The 18,247-nt window shown below is 41.8% G+C and overlaps 1 protein-coding gene across 3 annotated transcripts in view; it reads right to left on the minus strand.

The window, feature by feature from the left end:
- The window catches only part of WBP4 (WW domain binding protein 4), a 45,492-nt gene that overhangs the window by 23,839 nt on the left and 3,406 nt on the right, over window positions 1-18,247 (minus strand). For all 3 annotated transcript variants that reach the window (XM_073345990.1, XM_073346010.1, XM_073345982.1), the window contains exons 2-7: window positions 12,154-12,226; window positions 9,909-9,971; window positions 9,674-9,797; window positions 8,708-8,878; window positions 7,648-7,703; window positions 4,054-4,120 (exon numbers count right to left, since the gene is read on the minus strand). In XM_073345990.1, the coding sequence (XP_073202091.1) occupies window positions 4,054-4,120; window positions 7,648-7,703; window positions 8,708-8,878; window positions 9,674-9,797; window positions 9,909-9,971; window positions 12,154-12,226 (554 nt within the window). The remainder of the gene's footprint in view (window positions 1-4,053; window positions 4,121-7,647; window positions 7,704-8,707; window positions 8,879-9,673; window positions 9,798-9,908; window positions 9,972-12,153; window positions 12,227-18,247) is intronic.

Raw genomic sequence — 18,247 nt, forward strand, 5'->3', positions numbered from 1 at the left:
TGATGGTGCCCAGGCCGCATCTTCCCAACCATAGGGCCTGGGCTTGCTCATTTCCCAATCCCTTGTTGGTTGAGGTCCATAATGGACAAGAGGCAATGGCATGTCCTCATGCTTCGCAATAAATGCATAGGTTTCTGTGTGGTCATTGTTTCTTTTCTTCCAGGGTCAAGCATCGGTGACCTAGATCAACCTGCATCAGTTCACAGTTGGACCCTGGGGTTTCTGGTGTGGGGTGTGAACAAAGTGGCGGCAGAGTACACCTCCTCTCTTCCTTTCTCTCACACAGTTGGTTGCTGATGCAGAGAAAGAGGTCAATAAAAGCATCCAAGTGGGTTGGGGTCTCAACTTAGGTTAGCTTATCCTTTACCTCCTCACCTAGGCTACACCAAAAAGGCTGAATTTGGGCTGCCTCATTCTACTCAATGTCAGCCATGAGGTGACGGAATGGGGCAGCATACGAGGCAGTTGACCCTTGCTCTTGCTGGAGCCTTCATAGTGTGGCTTCTACTGGGCGAGTCTGACAAGGGTCATCAAAACATGCAGAAAATTCTCGCAGGAAGGTGTTCCTGTCTGTTAACACCCGGCCGTCCTGTTCCAGCACCGGGGAAGCCCAATCCAGTGCTTTTCCAGCAAGCAAACTGATCACTAGTCCCACCCTGGCCTGACCGGTGGAAAAAAAGAGAGGAAATTGGTTCAGGAACCCCCTGAACTTCTGGCGGTTTCCATCAAAACATTTGGGTACTGGTACCGCAGGACCCTGTTCAGAGGGCAGTGACCCAACCCAAGCCTGGAGCACAGACCTCTGTATCTATGCTGCATTATCTTTCCACTCTATCCTTCCCTCTAGACTTGGGGATTGCCTTTTAAGGTGGAGTTTTAAGAACAGCTTAATGGCTCAGGAGTCCCTGGCAATATGGCTTGATTGTAGTTATACTGCCTGGGAGCACAAAGGGACCCCACAGTTGGGACAAAAGCAGAGAATCTGCACATGGCCAGTCCTATCCTACTATGGGTCGCAAAGATCAGTAGGGTTTAGAGACAGAACAGTTGCCTGTTCTGAGGGTGTGTGCAGAAAGCTGCATTATATTATGCAAGAAAAGAGTTTAAGAAAAACTCTTAGAGGATCTCTGCAATATCTCTCCCACTGGCATTTCTGTAGGAGGAAACAATCCAGGCTATTGTTATTTGATCCTACACTCATGTCAGATAATTATACATGTATGATCAATAATAAAATAACTGGTCAAATATAAAATTCAGTCCACTACTGAAGTAATGGGGAAATTGGTTCACCTTCACTGGCTGGATTATTTTCAAATCTAAATCTTACTCTATAATTTCCCAAGTTGTATATATTCTATTTTAGGAAATTTAAGCTTGCTAGAGAGAGTATATAAAGTGTATCAGTGAAGATAGCCCACTCTCATTCCCCCCTTACTTTTTTCTTAACCGCTAACTCTCCTCTGGCTCTTTCCCCTCAGAGTACAAACATGCTTCAGTCTCTTCTATCTTAAAAAAAAACATAATTGACCAGACTTGCCTCTCCAACTAATGCCCCATCTCCGTTCTTTAATCTCTAAGCTCATTAATAGGGCCCTACCAAATTCACGGTCCATTTTGGTCAATTTCATGGTCACAGGATTTTAAAAATCGGAAATTTCGATTAATTTCTGACCCAAAGAGGAGTTATGGAGGGGTCACAAGGTTATTGTAGGGGGAGTTGTGGTACTGCTCCCCTTAGTTCTGCACTGCTGCCTGCAGAGCTGGGCCCGCAGTCAGCAGCCGCCGCTCTCCAACTGCCCAGCTCTGAAGGCAGCAGTGCAGAAGTAAGGGTGGTATGGTATGGTATTGCCATCCTTACTTCTGAGAGGCTGCTGGCAGGGCACTGCCTTCGTAGCTGGGCGTCCAGCCAAGGAGCTGCTGTTCTTCAGCCGCCCAGCTCTAAAGGCAGCGTAGAAGTAAGGGTGGCAATACCACAACCCCCCTGCAACTCTCTTTTGGGTCAGGATCCCCAATTTGAGAAACGCTGGTCTCCTCCCTGAAATCTGTACAGTATAGGGTAAAAGCATACAAAAGATTAGATTTCACAGGGGAAGACCAGATTTCACAGTCTGTGATGCGTTTCTCATGCCAAATTCTCATGTTTCTCATGTGAATTTGGTAGAGCCCTACTCACTGAACATGCTATCTGCAATCGCTGTCTCAAGCTTCTCTTCTCCAATTCCATCCTCGACCCTGACCAATCTGGCTTCCACTCCTTGACCTTTTGCTCTCGCCTCTTCCTAGCCAAATCTCAGAACCATACTCCATCCTCATCCTCCTTGACCTCTCAGCCACCTTTAACACAGTTTACCATGATCATCTTCTTGAAACCTTGTTCTCCGTTGGCTTCCATGACTCTGTCCTCTCCTGGTTTTCCTCCTACCTCTCTAATAATTCTTTTAGTGTGCTCTTTGGAGGAGCCTCCTCATCTGCCCTCCAACTGTCTGTGGGGGTTCCAAAGGCTCTGTCTTTGCTTTCCTTCTCTTCTCTATCTATACCTTATCTCTCGGTAATCTCATCCATACACACAAGTTCAGTACCATCTCTGTGTGGAAGATTCACAGATCCACCTCTCTACTCCAGATCTGTCCCTTTTGTCCAGACTAATATCGCAGCCAATCTCTCTGACATCTACTGGTGGAGGTTTAGCCCAGGCTCAGCATGTCTAAAATAGAGCTCTTAATCTTCACCTGCAAGCTCTTCCCCCGACTCCTTTCTCAATCATTGTGGACAACATCAACATCCTACCTGTCACTTAGGCCCATAACCTAGGCATCATCTTCAGCTGGGACCTCTCTCTAAGTCCTCACACGAGGGCTACGTCTAAGATTCTTTCTGCATAACATCGCTAAAATATGGCCTTTCCTATCCTTCCACACAGCTAACGCACTTGGCCTGGCTCTCATGATCTTGTGTCTCATCAATTGCTCCATCATTATCTTTTCTGGCCTTGACAAACACAATCTTGCCTCACTGATATCTATTCAGAATGCTGCTGCAAAGATCATTTCCCTAGCCTGTTGCTTTGACCATGTCACCCCTCTCTTTTCATCCCTCTATTGTCTTCTCCTTCTCTATCAAATCAAACATTAGCTACTTGTCTTCACTTCTGAGACCCTTCACAACTTATCCCCGCCCTTCCTATCATTTCTCGTTCAGTATCAAATGATTGACTCTTTCCTCCCATCGGCTGAAGATGCCAGCAGCCATTGCCCACTTGTTACATTTTCAAAATAAGCACCAGCATGCTTTCTCCCATGCTTGGGAGAATCTCCCCGCAAAAACCACAGAATTAAATCCCCTTTCAAACTCTTTTGCCAGGAAGCCTGCAAAAAAATTGACAACTAGGTTGCTGGCATCCTGAGACAACAGCCTATCATACTGACCAATACTGTCTCAGTGTATCCTTATACTCCACCATCGGTTTGTCTGTATCCATCTGTTGTCTCTTGTCCTACACTTAGATTGTAAGCTCTTGGGACAGGGACTGTTTTTTGTACAGCATCTAGCACAATGAGGTACTGGGACTCCTAGGCACTACTATAATATTAATAATAACAAACAACAACAACAGCAGCACTAAAGTTACAGCAAAAAAAAACACACAAAAAAACCACAAGCGCTTGTTCCTCTTTGGTTTCCAAACAAAGATTTTTTAAAATAACATTATGTATATGGACTACCCATACTTCACAGTTACAAACTGAATGTGTAGACGTATATGAAATTATTATGTTTCCATGCCATCAGGATGGTGAAGAAACCATTCATCTGTATGCAACAGTTTGTCTGTAGGCCAGCAAAACTAGGAGTGGTTTAACAAAGCATACAGCATCAGATGATTCTCAGCTGAGGGAAACACTCAGTTAAACAACAGGCATAATTTAGCCATTACTACATTTTCAAAAGATTCAAACGTTTGAAATAGTTCTAACAAAGTTTTACTACGAAAAAACAAAACAAACCATCTCTTTCCAGACAGAGCTTAATTGTGAAAACGATGTTGCTTACCTCCTGTTTCTATATTATAATAGTAGGTCTGACCATCTTCACTGACTCCTTCCACCCATGCTCCTGTCTAATGAAAACACACAGAAATTGAATTAGTGGAATGAATTTTAATGACTAACCAAATAATTGCTGACAAACTATAAAGATATTCAGCCCTCCAGTACTTTCCTGTCATGGTAATTATGATGTTTTTAGGGCCTGCTCTAACTCATATTAAAGTTTTTGGAAAAATTCCCCATTGACTCTGCTGGGAGTTAGGTAGGGACCTTATAACTTAAAGTAATACTCGTGCAAGAATGCACACAGACACTCTACAGGTACACATATTTCACACATATATACAAATAGTTAGTTTTTAAAAAGCGGCTGCTCAGTAGCAATCACTGTAGTTAAGGTTGCCAAACAGTTGAAATTACAACTTAACCCATTATTATTTTCACATGCTTGTGGCTTTCCAAAACATTCACTGCTTGAGTTGACATTTTCCATAGTTGGTTTCTGACCTAAAGTTAACAGAAAAGTTCTCAGAAAGTCTGAGAAAAATCCATCCAGCAGATTTAAAGTTTTGTGAGGGTTGGAGAAAAACAACTTGAAGAAACCCTACTCCAAACTGAAAACAAAACTAAGCCAACACTTGTCTTCCTTCCTTCCAACACAGGGCTTAGCAACAATGGCTGAAGACTGAAACTTGACATGGACATAGTCCTCACTGAGGACTAAGGCATTTGCTTATTTGGAAAATATATTAATTTTCACACTAGATTAATAACAAAGTCATGACTGTTTAAGAAGTGCATACTGGACATGAACCTTTGAAATTTCCCTTAAGCTGCACACTGATCTAGCCCACAATGTTATTTTTACATTAATGTATATGGGATTATAATTAATCACATATGCAATAGTCTTGACTTCATGCAATGCTAGACTGCATTTTTTTTAAAAGTCAAGAAAATAAAAAATTAAGATTCTCTTCGTAACATTTTTGCACAAACTATATAGCAGGGGTCGGCAACCATCGGCACGCAGCCCATCAGGGTAATCCACTGGTGGGCCGCAAGACATTTTGTTTACGTTGACCGTCCGCAGGCACGGCTCCCCGCAGCTCCTAATGGCCGCAGTCGGCCATTCCCGGCCACTGGGAGCTGCGGGAAGCAGCCAGGAACCCTGCCGATCCCTGCTATATAGAAATCTTCGTTTATATGCTGGTGAAATGAAATCAGTTGATTCAGAGAAGAAAAACAGCCCCTAGTGAACACGCTTCCTCAAGGTTTTATTCTTGTGGTTTTACAGTACATTAGTTTAAATAAGAGGAAACAAAAGAAAAATTGCTTTGCATAACTAGAAAGCAGACAACAAAAAACAGCCTGTGGCATAACTTGGCCCCTTCTATTACAGCACAGATCTATTAAAGCTATGCAATGCATTCTACCCATGATCCAGCAGAGCACTTAAGCGGATGCTTAACTTTAAGCATGTTATGACCCAAGAACCCCTTAAGGCCAACTGTCAAGATATTCTCTCTGTACGTCTATCAGCATTTATATTACGCTTACCACTGTAGTAGCTAAACTTCAGTATACAGCACTGGTTTATTACTCCACCCGGTATGTTTATGTGAGGTCTAAGCAGAAAGTTAACTTTCTGAAGTTTAGCTACTACAGTGGTAAGAGTTATATAAATGCTGATGGACATACAGAGAGACAAAGTAGGTGAGGTAATATCTTTTATTGGACCAACTTCTGTTGGTGAAAGAGAGACAAGCTTTCGAGCTACACAGAGCTCTTCTTTCTTCAGGAAGTTAACTTTCTGCTGCCTGTAAAGCAAGGAGAATCTCTGAACCTAATTACACCTCTACCCTGATATAAAGCGACCCGATATAACATGAATTTGGATATAACATGGTTAAGCAGAGCTCTGGGGGGCGGGGCTACGCGCTCCGGCAGATCAGTGCGTCAGCGTGTCTGGCTCCGACACGCTGCTCTGAGTGGCGTGTTAAGGGCGCCGGGCCAGGGCCGAGGGGTTGAATAAGGGGCAGAGGGTCTCGGGGGGCGGTCAGGGGACAGGGCGGGTTGGATGGTTCGGAGGTTCTGGGAGCAGGGCAGTCAGGAGACGGGGGCATTAGATAGGGTGTGGGAGTCCCGGGGGCCTGTCAGGGGGCGGTGGTGTGGAAAGGGGTCAGGGCAGTCAGGGGATAGGGAGCAGGGGGGTTGGGTAGGGGGTGGAGTCCTGGGGGTGATTAGGGACTGGGGGGCCTCTGGAGGGGGCGGATAGGGGACAAAGAGCAGGGGGGCTTAGAACGGGGGTGGGGTCTTGGGAGGGGTGGTTGGGGCGGGGGGGTCTCTGGAGGGGGTAGTCAGGGGACAAGGAGTGCGGGGTTTGGATGGGTTGGGAGTTCTGAGGGGTCAGTCAGGGGCCGGGAAGTGACTATTAATAATGGAAATGCTCGAGGCCAAAGCAAGTTCAATATAATACAGTTTCACCTATAATGCGCTAAGATTTTTTGGCTCCCAAGGACCGCATTATATCAGGGTAGAGGTGTAGTAATCCAGCATACATACACCATGGGGAAGGCACCATTGCTTTTAGTATTTCCTACTTCTTTTGCTTATGTTTGCAATCTTAACACATATTATTTATTATTAGTTTTTCCATTTAATTTCCTCAGTGTAGTTTAAACAAGAAAATAACAACTCTGCAGCGTTTTGCACAACTCCATAAACTGCAACACTACATTAGATATGCTAAAACCTTAACCCTAAAATCAGGGAGCTGAATTAAAAACACAACTTTGCAACTGTATAGCTGCAAGAAACACAAATATGCAGCACTATGGAGTTCCACAAATACTGCACGACATAGCTGCATAGCATTTACTGCAATTAATGTTTCAAAAAACGAATAGAAGTTATTTAATGTGCATAAAAGAAACAAGCAAAATTTTAAATTGCTTAGGGCTGGAATTGCTCAGGCAAACTTAATTCTGGCATTTCTTAACTTTTGAGTACTTGACTTTGCAACATTAACATTCTTTTAACATAGTTTTTAGGTGCATGTGTGTATATATATATGTACATATACACACATATACATATACATACACACACACACACTGCATGTATATCCTCCAAATAATGTTTCCTAAAGGAGAACTAGCCACATGTAAAAAGTTTAAAACATTAGCCATTTCCAAGCAAAGGAATCTTATGAATTATTTTAAAATATGAACACATATTTTTTTTCCTGTGTTGATTAATTTTCAAAAGGCGGAACAGGATTTGCTTGATTTTTTCCAGAAAGATTCAGCTTTTTTGGCTGAAACAAAGCATCAAAAGTTTGACTCCAAAAGAATAATTTTTAAAAAGTTATCTGCAACTGAAAACAGGAATTGGTAATGAAAGTTGAGTTTTAACCTTAACCGTAGGTTTCACAGCTCTATTCAAGCTACAATATATTTTTCTAAGATCCACAATATATAGGTTGTTTGAATTCAATATTGTGAATAATACATGAGAGATAAGCCAAGTAGGCAGCAAAAAGTTTTGTAAAGAAAGCCATAAGAACAAAGAAGTAGTACAAATAACATTTGATTACCGTTCGTGAGTTTCGAGAGTTGTCTTGAAATCCTTCAGGTTTCTCCCACTGTGATTCTTTAAACAGAAACATATTTCATTTATTATTTATAAAACCATTTCAATGTTTACTATCAATCATTATGACAAATAGTCGACTAGAACATATTGCAGATGTGTATGCATACGCATGCATGAGTAATATATGTATTACTCATCTAAAAAGAAATCACAGGGGGTCAGATTGTGATCCCCTTACTCCTCTGAACAGTAACCCAAGAGTAGTCCCACTGAAGTAACTGAGACTAAATGTGGAGTAAGAATATGATAATCTGGCCTACTATGCCTTGTAAATTTCTATTGCATTATAGCTGATATATAATTACAGTACATTTTAAATATCTTCTTATAGGACAATCAGCCAGGAGAGACTGAGAAACACAAGATTTTTACGGTTTCGAAATTAGGAAGGACTGAGAATTACACCAATGTCAGTGCCTGCAAGAAACCGTGTGTAATATACCCATCTAATCATAATATAGGACCCTTCAGTGCTCCACAGCAAACACATTCATTAAGGCCCTATCAACACAGTGTGTTCCTGACCCCAAATAAGGTGATCAGTTTAATCCTGTGCAGGTAAACAAGAAACCCAGTAATCGTAGTCTAATCTCATTATCCTTGAGATACTATTGGTACTCAAATAATTACTCATTTTATACCTGAGTCCTGATAAAGTGGATTCTGATTGCCCTTTTTTGGGTTGGGGGTGGAAATGGGATTGCCCTTTTGTGCATTTAAATATAAACTTTGTAGGGTGTCAAGAACTTTTAGGAATGTCCATGAGTTCTCCTGTTATTTATTGATTAATAAAATATCAACAGGGCCCATCTTAAGCTCTGGGCACTCTCACATAATTATAAAAGTCATGAATTTATAATAATACGTGGACTCTATATAATTGTCCACACACTAAGAATTAATCTAATAACACAGATAACGGAAGGCTAGCAAAGTGTACGGCGCCCTGCTTTGGTTAGAGGGAATAATTAGATCAATATTTGTTCCTTGCTATTATTTACCTCCGGTTACAGTATTGTAGTAATACATGTAACCCTCAGGGGAAAGTCCCTGCACCCATTCCTTTGTTTCATCTGATGGTGCTTCTGAGGTGTCTTTTCTCTTTTTTTTCTTTTCCTTCTTTTCTTTCTTTTCCTCCTGTTTACTTTGTGTTGAACTGGGACCTATAGAATCTTAAAGAAAATAACACCCATTTTTTCAGTGTTATAATCAGAATTTACTTATTGGGCATTCCTCATATAGGCAACAGCAAATATCAACTTAGTCCAAAGTAGTTTCTTCTTTCATGATATACTAAATACCAAAAGCTTTTCAGTGTAAGGCTATACTATTACGAATCAGTCTAAGAATCACCAGGAGAAACAACAAGCTGAAAAATCTAAATTCAAGGATTACCTCAGGGCTATTGAGCATGGAGTCAACAGAAGCTAGAAACCGGAGGAGACAGTCTCCATGGAGGGTTCAAACTAACAGGACTAAATTACAAAAAATGGTAGTTTACCCTCATGCTAACAGACCAAAAGCACCTGCTCAGCTTTAAAATGGGAGGAGATTAAAAGAAGAAAAAAGGACTCAGTTAAGTGATAGGTGAAAGCTCAACTATTAGCTATGCACTTGTCTCCATTGGGAAAATTGGGACCCATAATTAATGACTGGTGCAGCTCCACCAGTAAATGTAATAATAGAAACTGTACAGTAGATAATGCTTAGGCACTTTTTCTACCATGATGTTTAACCTCAACTCCCACCTGAACTGTCCTGAGAGTTAGAAGACATGATGGTAAAAACCCTGCTTACACAACTTAACAGCTTCCACTATTGCTAACACTGTGGTAAATTATATGTCCCATTTTTGCCAATGTAAACACAATCCTGGAGTTTCTACAAAACTAATACAAAAAGAAAGTCCTGTTCAATATTCACTTTACTGCTGCCTTTAAGCCTTTTCTGGCAGCTATAGGAACTACCTGACTTAACTCCAAGCCTTTTCAGATCCTCTTGATATGCTTTCAGTGCAGCTTCCTCCATTGCTGCAAATTCCTTTGACATTTTTTCTTCTTCTTTTGCCTTTTCCATACTTTTCTTTTTAATCTACAATTTTTTTTAGAAAAAAGGGGAGGGAGGGGAGAAGAAATAGACGAAAGTCATAAATAAAAGGGAAAAAGTTAAATGTTTAGAGAAAAAAGGAAAAATTCAATTTACCTCACTAATTTTCTTTGCCACATTTTCCTTATGGTTCTTTCCCCTTTCATGAAATTCAATGCTCTTAAAGAGGAAAAAAGTAAATTAAAATACAGTGAAAAAATAATTTGCAGGAAATTTATTTCCTTTGGTAAACTACAAATATATACCCAGACAAGAAGAAAAACTTAGCTGGACTTAAAACTGAATGTACTTAACAATAACATAGGTAAAAATTGTTATGGAAAAATCCAACCATTAGAAACTTAGGAAATACAAAGTAAAGTTTAACATAAAAGAAACCCAGCAGTAGAAAGAATGGAAATGCAGTTATATTCTGAAAAATGGCATGGTGAAGTTTTATATTGACTGGATCTCAATGACATCAGATGGTTTGTATGCGGTTTTAATTTAAAAAAAATGTATTAAACAAATTAAAGAGCAGGCAGCCCTGTGTAGATGGGGGGTTTTGCATGGTCCATGGTTCTCGAGCTTCCTTCTATGCCCCCAGGATTCATATCTCGATTTCCACTCCCCTTTACCTTCCAAGTCTATAGGACTTATCATAGACCTTACTGGATCAGTAGGAACTTATGGGCCTCATGAAGATCATATTAAGATCTACTGAGCTCTTCCAGACTTTAAAAACTCTGCAGTTAAGCAAATCTGAGACTGGGAGCAGAAATCCAGGTATGTAACCTAGGAGATCAAGCAGACTGGGAGTAGGATGTGGATAATTTAGGAAGACAATTGGAGAGCCTTTAAACCAAAAAGGCTGCCAGATAGAGTAGGGAAAACAGAAGCCTGAAGAGCTTAGGAGTCCTGCAGGAGCACTGAGGGAGGTGTGGTGGGAAAGTGGTGGGGAGTTTAGGAGCTCTTGGAGTTGTAGGAATCACCTCCTAATCCAGGTGCTAGTGCACTTGCCAACAAACAAGGCTCAAAAGTACTTCTGGAGGCCTGGCGTACCAACATGGCAAATGGTGCGTCCTCAAAGTGACAATTTGGTCTTAAGTGCTTAGAACACCAACTTTAGAAGGCCTGCAGGAGGGAGGCAACGCTACTGTGCGCTTGTGGATCCTATTGACATTCTAAGGTCCACAGCAGGTCCTGTAGACCAGTGTTTCTCAAACTGTTGTACTGGTGACCCCTTTCACATAGCAAACCTCTGTGTGCGACACCCCCCCGCCCCATAAATTAAAAACACTTTTGTTTATATATTTAACACCATTATAAATGCTGGAGGGAAAGCGGGGTTTGGGGTGGAGGCTGGCAGCTCGCGACTCCCATGTAATAACCTGGCGACCCCCCTGAGGGGTCCCAACCCCCAGTTTGAGAACCCCTGCTGTTGACATTAGAAGATCTGCACAGAGGCTTAGCTTCAAGACAATGATGGGCATGGTATTTACCTGGGTGGTTTTTACTAGGTAAAATCATAGTTTTACTGCACCAGAAAAAACTAGTTAGTTCCAATTCAAGACATTTTCTGTTTTAAAAACTGTTTCATTAATGCATACCACATCACACTTCACTTTAGTTACATATTCAAATTATCAAATTAAATAAGGAAGTAGATTTGGAGCTTAATTTAGGGTTGTAAAAATAAAAAGTAGAACTGCAGTAGGCGCAATACTAATATCTGTAATATAATTCTGAACTTTGGAATGTCTGTATACATATTGGTTCAGTATTTTCTCAAGGAAATTATACATGTCAACTCATATTTCAGTTTTCAGTATTATATACATATTATATATACTGCAAAGCTATTATCATATTGCGAAATATTTTTCAGTAATTTTCATTAGTATTTTCTAATAATTATTTTATTTTTCCGGTATTTACCAGTGTCCTGTCCAGGCTAGTGTTTCCCAGGAAATGGCCAACCTTGCTTCAAGGTGGAGCAAAATTCAAATTATGGAGCCTGAGAAAATGGAACTTGATTCTTCAGACCTTTTACACATGGATGAGGAATGCAGAATCAAGTCCTAGGGCTCCAGTCTTGCATTGAGGTCCATGGAAGTACAAGAGATTTTTAATGCAGGATCCAGGTCTTAATTTGCAAGTCTTTTTCCCCCTAGTTTTATAGCTAACATGGCTTACAAAGGCATATTTAAAACAAACAAATAAACACTAGGTAAACATTAGTTTACATGTCAGTAAGCAATACTGAAAAAAATATTCAAATATAACATTTAATATATTATATATACAATTCAAATTCTAGTACTTCAGAATCCGTAATATCACACTAACTAGACCAACATACAGGCTTGTTGTCTGCTATCCAGCACTTGCAGTAACCACAAAATTTCTTTGGCTGGGATTTCCAGTAATCAGCCCTAAACATAAATAAACAAATAAATAAATTAGAAAAAAATTTAGGTAGATTTATGCACAATCAGAAACAAAATAACCAAAGCAAAAAGTTCTGAAACAGAGAGCATTAGAAACCAAGTCCAGCCTTACCATGGTGCTTGGTTGTGCTGTCAAGGTTTTCTTCTGCACAAGTTTTTGTGGACAGGTTAGAGAGGCTATTCTAGGTCCAAAACAAGATTTATTAATGAGTTCGACTGCAGTGTTTGATAAAATAGATCAGGCTGTTACCTGTGGCTTTGCAAAAATTTCTACAGACCCAAAGCCTTCACTTACAACAGAAATTATGTTTTTGGTGCTTTTGTAGTCAGCTAACCTTCCAAATTATTAACAGCTGCAGTAGTTAGGCTTATTGAATATATAATACTGGGGAATGCACAATTCATAATATCTGCAATAAAAATATACACTTTGATAGTTTTCAAACTATCAACATAACATAAATACATACCTTGGCTATACAACACAATGAATTTAAATGAAAAATGTAGTGCTATACTATTTTGGGGAAAGGGAAAGGTATATTTTTGGATAACTCAAAACTGTGCAAAGGATTCTGGAACAGATCTGGAATAGACTCTAGGTTATGTCCCAAAATGTATTGGGCCAAAGACTGGAAAATTTGAAATAGGCAATTAGAGAGCAGGTCCACAGCACCTCTTGGACCTTCTCTCTTAGTTGAGAAGTTGTTCCTAAGCCATCTCTAACTTTTTTAACAAATGGAAAGTGAATCCCCATGGTAATCCCTGGTTAACTTTTGAGAGGTACAGAACATCAGGGTTGGAAGGGACCTCAGGAGGTCATCTAGTACAACCCCCTGCTCAAAACAGGACCAATCCCCAATTTTTGCCCCAGATCCCTAAATGGCCCCCTCAAGGATTGAACTCACAACCCTGGGTTTAGCAGGCCAATACTCAAACCACTGAGCTATCCCTTCCCCCCCAAAGCCCTTTGCACAGGTAGAGGAACAGTTTCACTTTTAAGGCTGTATTCTTTGAAGTGAACAAGTATTAATAGCACTGTTAAAGGATTACACATCCATAAAACTTCAAGTAGTATATCATGTGGGACTCTCTATCTTCTAAAAAAGAAAATACATAAAAATCCAAAAAAGTGCTAAAGTCACCAAAAGTCAAGAAATGAAAGAGGTGAGATTCCTAAGCTGTTAACTCTGCTACATTACATGTATGTATATTTTATTCTTGTTTTCCTTAATAAATGCATCATTTAGTAGGTTACCGGACATGACTCCATTCTGCCATTACATCCCGTAGGAGTCAATGGGGCTCTGCACAGGCACTGGAGTCTGAGCTAGCAAATTTAAGGGTGGGATTTACAGCTGAAATCTTGGCTTCGCTGAAGTCAAACACAAAATTCCTATTGTCCTCAATAGAGCCAAGATTTCACCCCATGTTGTTAAATGTATAACAAACATAAAGGATGTGGCTGTGCAATGCTGCAGACTTTAATACTATTTCATTTCATGTGTGATTTTAACTGTGAAAACTATGGCCCTAACTCTCCGAAGACTTATACACATGCTCAATTTCATGCACTGAGTAGTCCCACTAGGGGACTACTAAAAGGGGCAGATTCCCTGATCCACCAAGCTAATTTCACGCCGCTTAAAGGAAACTGAGACTGTCACCAGAGAGTATCCCCCATGTAAGGAGAATCTCCACCATCTTAAAGATGGTGGAGCAGTGGAACACGGGAACCCTTCCCGCATTTGGAATAACAGCAAGAAGGGGTGTGTCAGAGTCCTGCGAGTGACATGGCAGGGATGCTGAAGTGGGGCTCCAGTATGATCAACTCTCCACTGGCAAAAGGTTGTTTAAGCCTGATCTACTGTGATTATTTTCATCGATATACTACACTGATACATGCACTAGTATGGATGCAGTTATATTGGTGAAGAGCACCTTTACACAGATATAACTGTGTCCACACTAGTGGGATCATGCCACTGTAACTATACTGGGATAGTTAAAGCAGTACAAATTTCTAGTGTAGACTAGGCCTAAGGAACCTCATGTCAGTGGAATAAGATAAGGCTGGCCCCAGCTTGCACTTGAGCCAGGCACCAGAACCAGGGAACTATGAGCAGCTCCCTGAGAACCACGCCTCTCCACTGTACCTGAGCTATGCTCGGTACAAGCCCATGGTGGATAAAGTTAAGCACATGCTTAGCTGTTTGTGGGATTGGGGTATAAATTTGTTAAGCACTGTGCACATTTGCCAAGTGTTAAGTTGTTTACATGAAGGCAAGTTTATTCTCTTTTTAAAACATGCCACATTAAAAAATTATCATATATCAAAGATAATTGGATATATGTTAAAATAATACTTGAAACAGAAATGGTCAATATGGTAAGAGAAAGATGTAAATCAGGCAGATCTGTTCTGGGATAAGCTCCCACAGTTCTTTGATATAACAGATGGACTAGCATGACAAACATGTGAAGACTTAGCTTTCTCACTGCCAAATGAAAGTACGCATTGCTAAACTGCTGATAGCATACTGAGTTTTCCAGGCCCCAAATCCTTGGGTTCTCACCAAAAAAAGTGTTGGTGGCCTCAGAGTGTGGCCACCAACTCTTGCTGGTGGCCGCTCTGACCATTTCCCCTAAAATACTTAATTAACTTTAGGAAAATCAAATAAATATGCACATATTCATGTCCAAATCATTGTAATTTATTTATGTAGGGTTTTTTGCACACTCAAGAATAAAAATAACGTGCAGTTATCTCCTTACTGGATCTAAACAGAACAGAAACACAAATAAGGTGCTTTGCACATTCTCACATTCTTGTCTTTTTTCTTATTGTTTCTTTTGCTTTTTTGGGTGGGGGGTTGCTTTTCTTTTTTTAAAACTTGCTTGCTAGTAAGTCTGCTGTGGAATGTGATATTAACAAACATATAAATATCACTTTTCACAGCAGACTCACTCAGTCCCAGCAAGCCCAGGGACAAATTAAGCCCTGGATGGGGAAGTGGTTACAGAGGCAGCAAGGTGATGGGGCACTGGGGGAGGCAGCATGGGCCAGGGATGATTGGGGAGGGTGAGCTCGGGGACAGAACCCATCACCACACAGCCCGGGAATGGAACCCAAAGCCCTTTGTACAGGGGATGGGGCTCAGGGATGGAGCCCAAAGCCCCATGGGTGGAACCTTTCACCCACCACCCCAGGGCTGAAGCCCAACCCCACCACCCCTGGGAAGGTGGGGAACACACACTGGCTGTCCGCTCCTCCAGCTTTTCTGTCTCCAGAGGTGGCCAGGACCCAACCACTGCTGGCAGCCCCAGGGAAGTGGTCGCTGCTTTGCCCCTCCCCTCACCACCACCCAGGAGTCTTTGGCCACAAGAAAAGCCCCTTTTGGCCGCATGCAGTCATGGTGGCCGCATTTGAAAAACACTGCTTTAAACAATTCAACAGAGTGGGATATGTCTGCACCAAACTGTATACTCCATTTTGTCACGTAACTTCCATTTTGTATTATAAGCGTCATTCTTTGCTATGTGCTAAACAGGCTTGATCTTGCCCAAGGCAAGTCTATTATTATGAATTCCTGACAGCCACTCTGCACAGGAAAGGTGTTTGATGCCTTGTTGAAGAACTATAACTGAGAAGCCAACATAGAGCTACCTAGGGCCATGAACTGTCTCTCAATTGCCCAGCCCCAATGAACAATGTTTTTTGTACATGGCTTGTAGATTTGCACTTTCTCCAGCTGGGCACATGACATGAGAGACTGTATTTGGGGGGGTGGCATTTCTCAGAGGTGGGGTCAACCCCAGGAAGCGGGATGTGCAGGATAGAAAAGACAGGAGGGGGGTCTCTGGCCAGCCTGAAACACTGAGTAACCTCAGACTCATAGAAGGGGTAAGAGTAAGACCAAACCAGCGGAGGGTTTGTCTCAGAACTTTTGTTATTTAGCAGAGATCTATAACTCTCTGTGTCTTTTAAGATTAAAGTGACTGTGGTTAAGAAATTCCTTTGCTAAACCTGTGTTCCTTACTTTCCTGTCACGTCACCTCCGAAGGGGCTGAACTAGAAGCCCGAGTGACCCCAGCCAAGATGGAACTCCGTGTAAGTGACTGGATAGAGCCAAGAGAGGTAAGAGGCACTGCTTTCAGAGTCTGCTGTGGTTGGACGGTAGATAAGATAGTTTGTGATCATGTAATTAAAAGCTGTATCATAATGCACACATAAAATGGTGAGTTAAAGTTGCACAAGCAATCATTATTTCAGCATTTCCTAACTTTTGAGCACTTGACTTTGTAATCTTAATGTTCTTTTATTATTTTGGGGGGGATTATACAGTGTCAAATTACTGCTTTGCAATCCTGTTTAAAGACAAGTTTCTTGCCCCAAATGCCTGTACAATCTAAGGCTCCAATTCTTCAAAGATTTATGCACGTGTTTATCTTTAAGCATGTGAGTACTTCTATTGAACTGAATAGTTATTCTGGAATAGCTCCCCATGTGGACACTCTATTTAGAAAAAAAGTTATTTTAATTGCATAATAATCAGTGTGCTTCTGAAGTGAAGTAATTACTCTGCAATTAAAATCACTTTTCTTCTGGAATAGAGTGTCCACATGGGGAGCTATTGCAGAATAAACTATTAGCTATATCAGGGGCCAGCAACCTTTCAGAAGTGGCGTGCTGAGTCTTCATTTATTCACTCTAATTTAAGGTTTTGCGTGCCAGTAATACATTTTAATGTTTTTAGAAGGTCTCTTTCTATAAGTCTATAATATATAACTAAACTATTGTTGTATGTAAAGTAAATAAAGTTTTTTAAATGTTTAAGAAGCTTCATTTAAAATTAAATTAAAATGCAGAGCCCCCTGGACCAGTGGCCAGGATCCGGGCAGTGTGAGTGCCACTGAAAATCAGCTTGTGGGCTGCCTTTGGCACGCGTGCCATAGGTTGCCTACCCCTGACCTATATAGATATTCCTATATATATATATATATATATATATATATATATAGCTATTCTGGTCAATTTCTCTGCATAGACAAGCCCTAAGTTTTTGCAGGATTGGGAGAGGAAGCCAGTAGAGGCTTGCAAGTGTCTGCTTCAGGTTGGATTGGGTATAAAAAGAACTTGACACTCTTGAGCTCAGGTCAGGGTGAATTTGGACCACCAGGGGGCTAGGTTTGTACTAGGATGGAGGGAGCAAGGAAAGGATCTGGCTCTCTGTCCTCAGAGCCCAGTGGAGGTGGTGGCAGCGGGCTGGAGGAGTCAGCAGTGGGACAGCGGGCTGGCTGTGCTGAGAATGGGCCTTTGTCTTCCTGAAAAGGAAGTGCAGCAGCGCCAGGATACAGAGAAAGCTTGGAGCAGGCAGGTAACCCCCACTGCCCTGCCCTGCAGGGGGTAAGAGTGGAACACCCACACACACATACTGCAGCATGGCAGGCACAGCATGATGCAGACCCAGCTGGCTGGGCATGTGGGCTTGATACCTCCCCACTGCCTGCCCACAGAAAGCCCTGTGGGGAGAGGTGCTGGGCTTCCTAGAGCCGCTGCCTGGTGGCCAATCTCCCTGGAGGGGCACATCTAGGACAGGCCATCCCAGTCCTGCAAGAAGGAGCCCTGGTGGAGTCTGAAATGTCTGTGCCCAGCAGTGGCATTGATGGAGCCTCCTGCAGGGTACAGCAGAGTGTAGGACTACAGACAGGACAGGGGGTGCAGGGCTCCCAGACCTAGAGTTTGGCACAATTGCTGTGGGGAGCCGTGGGCTGGAGTGAGGGCAGAGAGTGAAGTAGAGGCTTGCAATCCAGCCAAGACCCGACGGGACCACCCAACTACAAGGTTCGGGTTGGGTCAGGTATAAAAACAACTTGATGAGCCCAGATTTGGACTGGCTGTGGTCTAGTCAGGATTGGATTGGGCTTTAAAATTAGGGCTGACCAGACCTCTAGAAGCCAGCAGGGAACAAGTTCTCCTGGTACTGTGAACAGAGGTTCAGGTCA

This window comes from Lepidochelys kempii, chromosome 1, assembly GCF_965140285.1.
Source record: "Lepidochelys kempii isolate rLepKem1 chromosome 1, rLepKem1.hap1, whole genome shotgun sequence".
Classification (NCBI taxonomy): Eukaryota; Metazoa; Chordata; order Testudines; family Cheloniidae; genus Lepidochelys; species Lepidochelys kempii.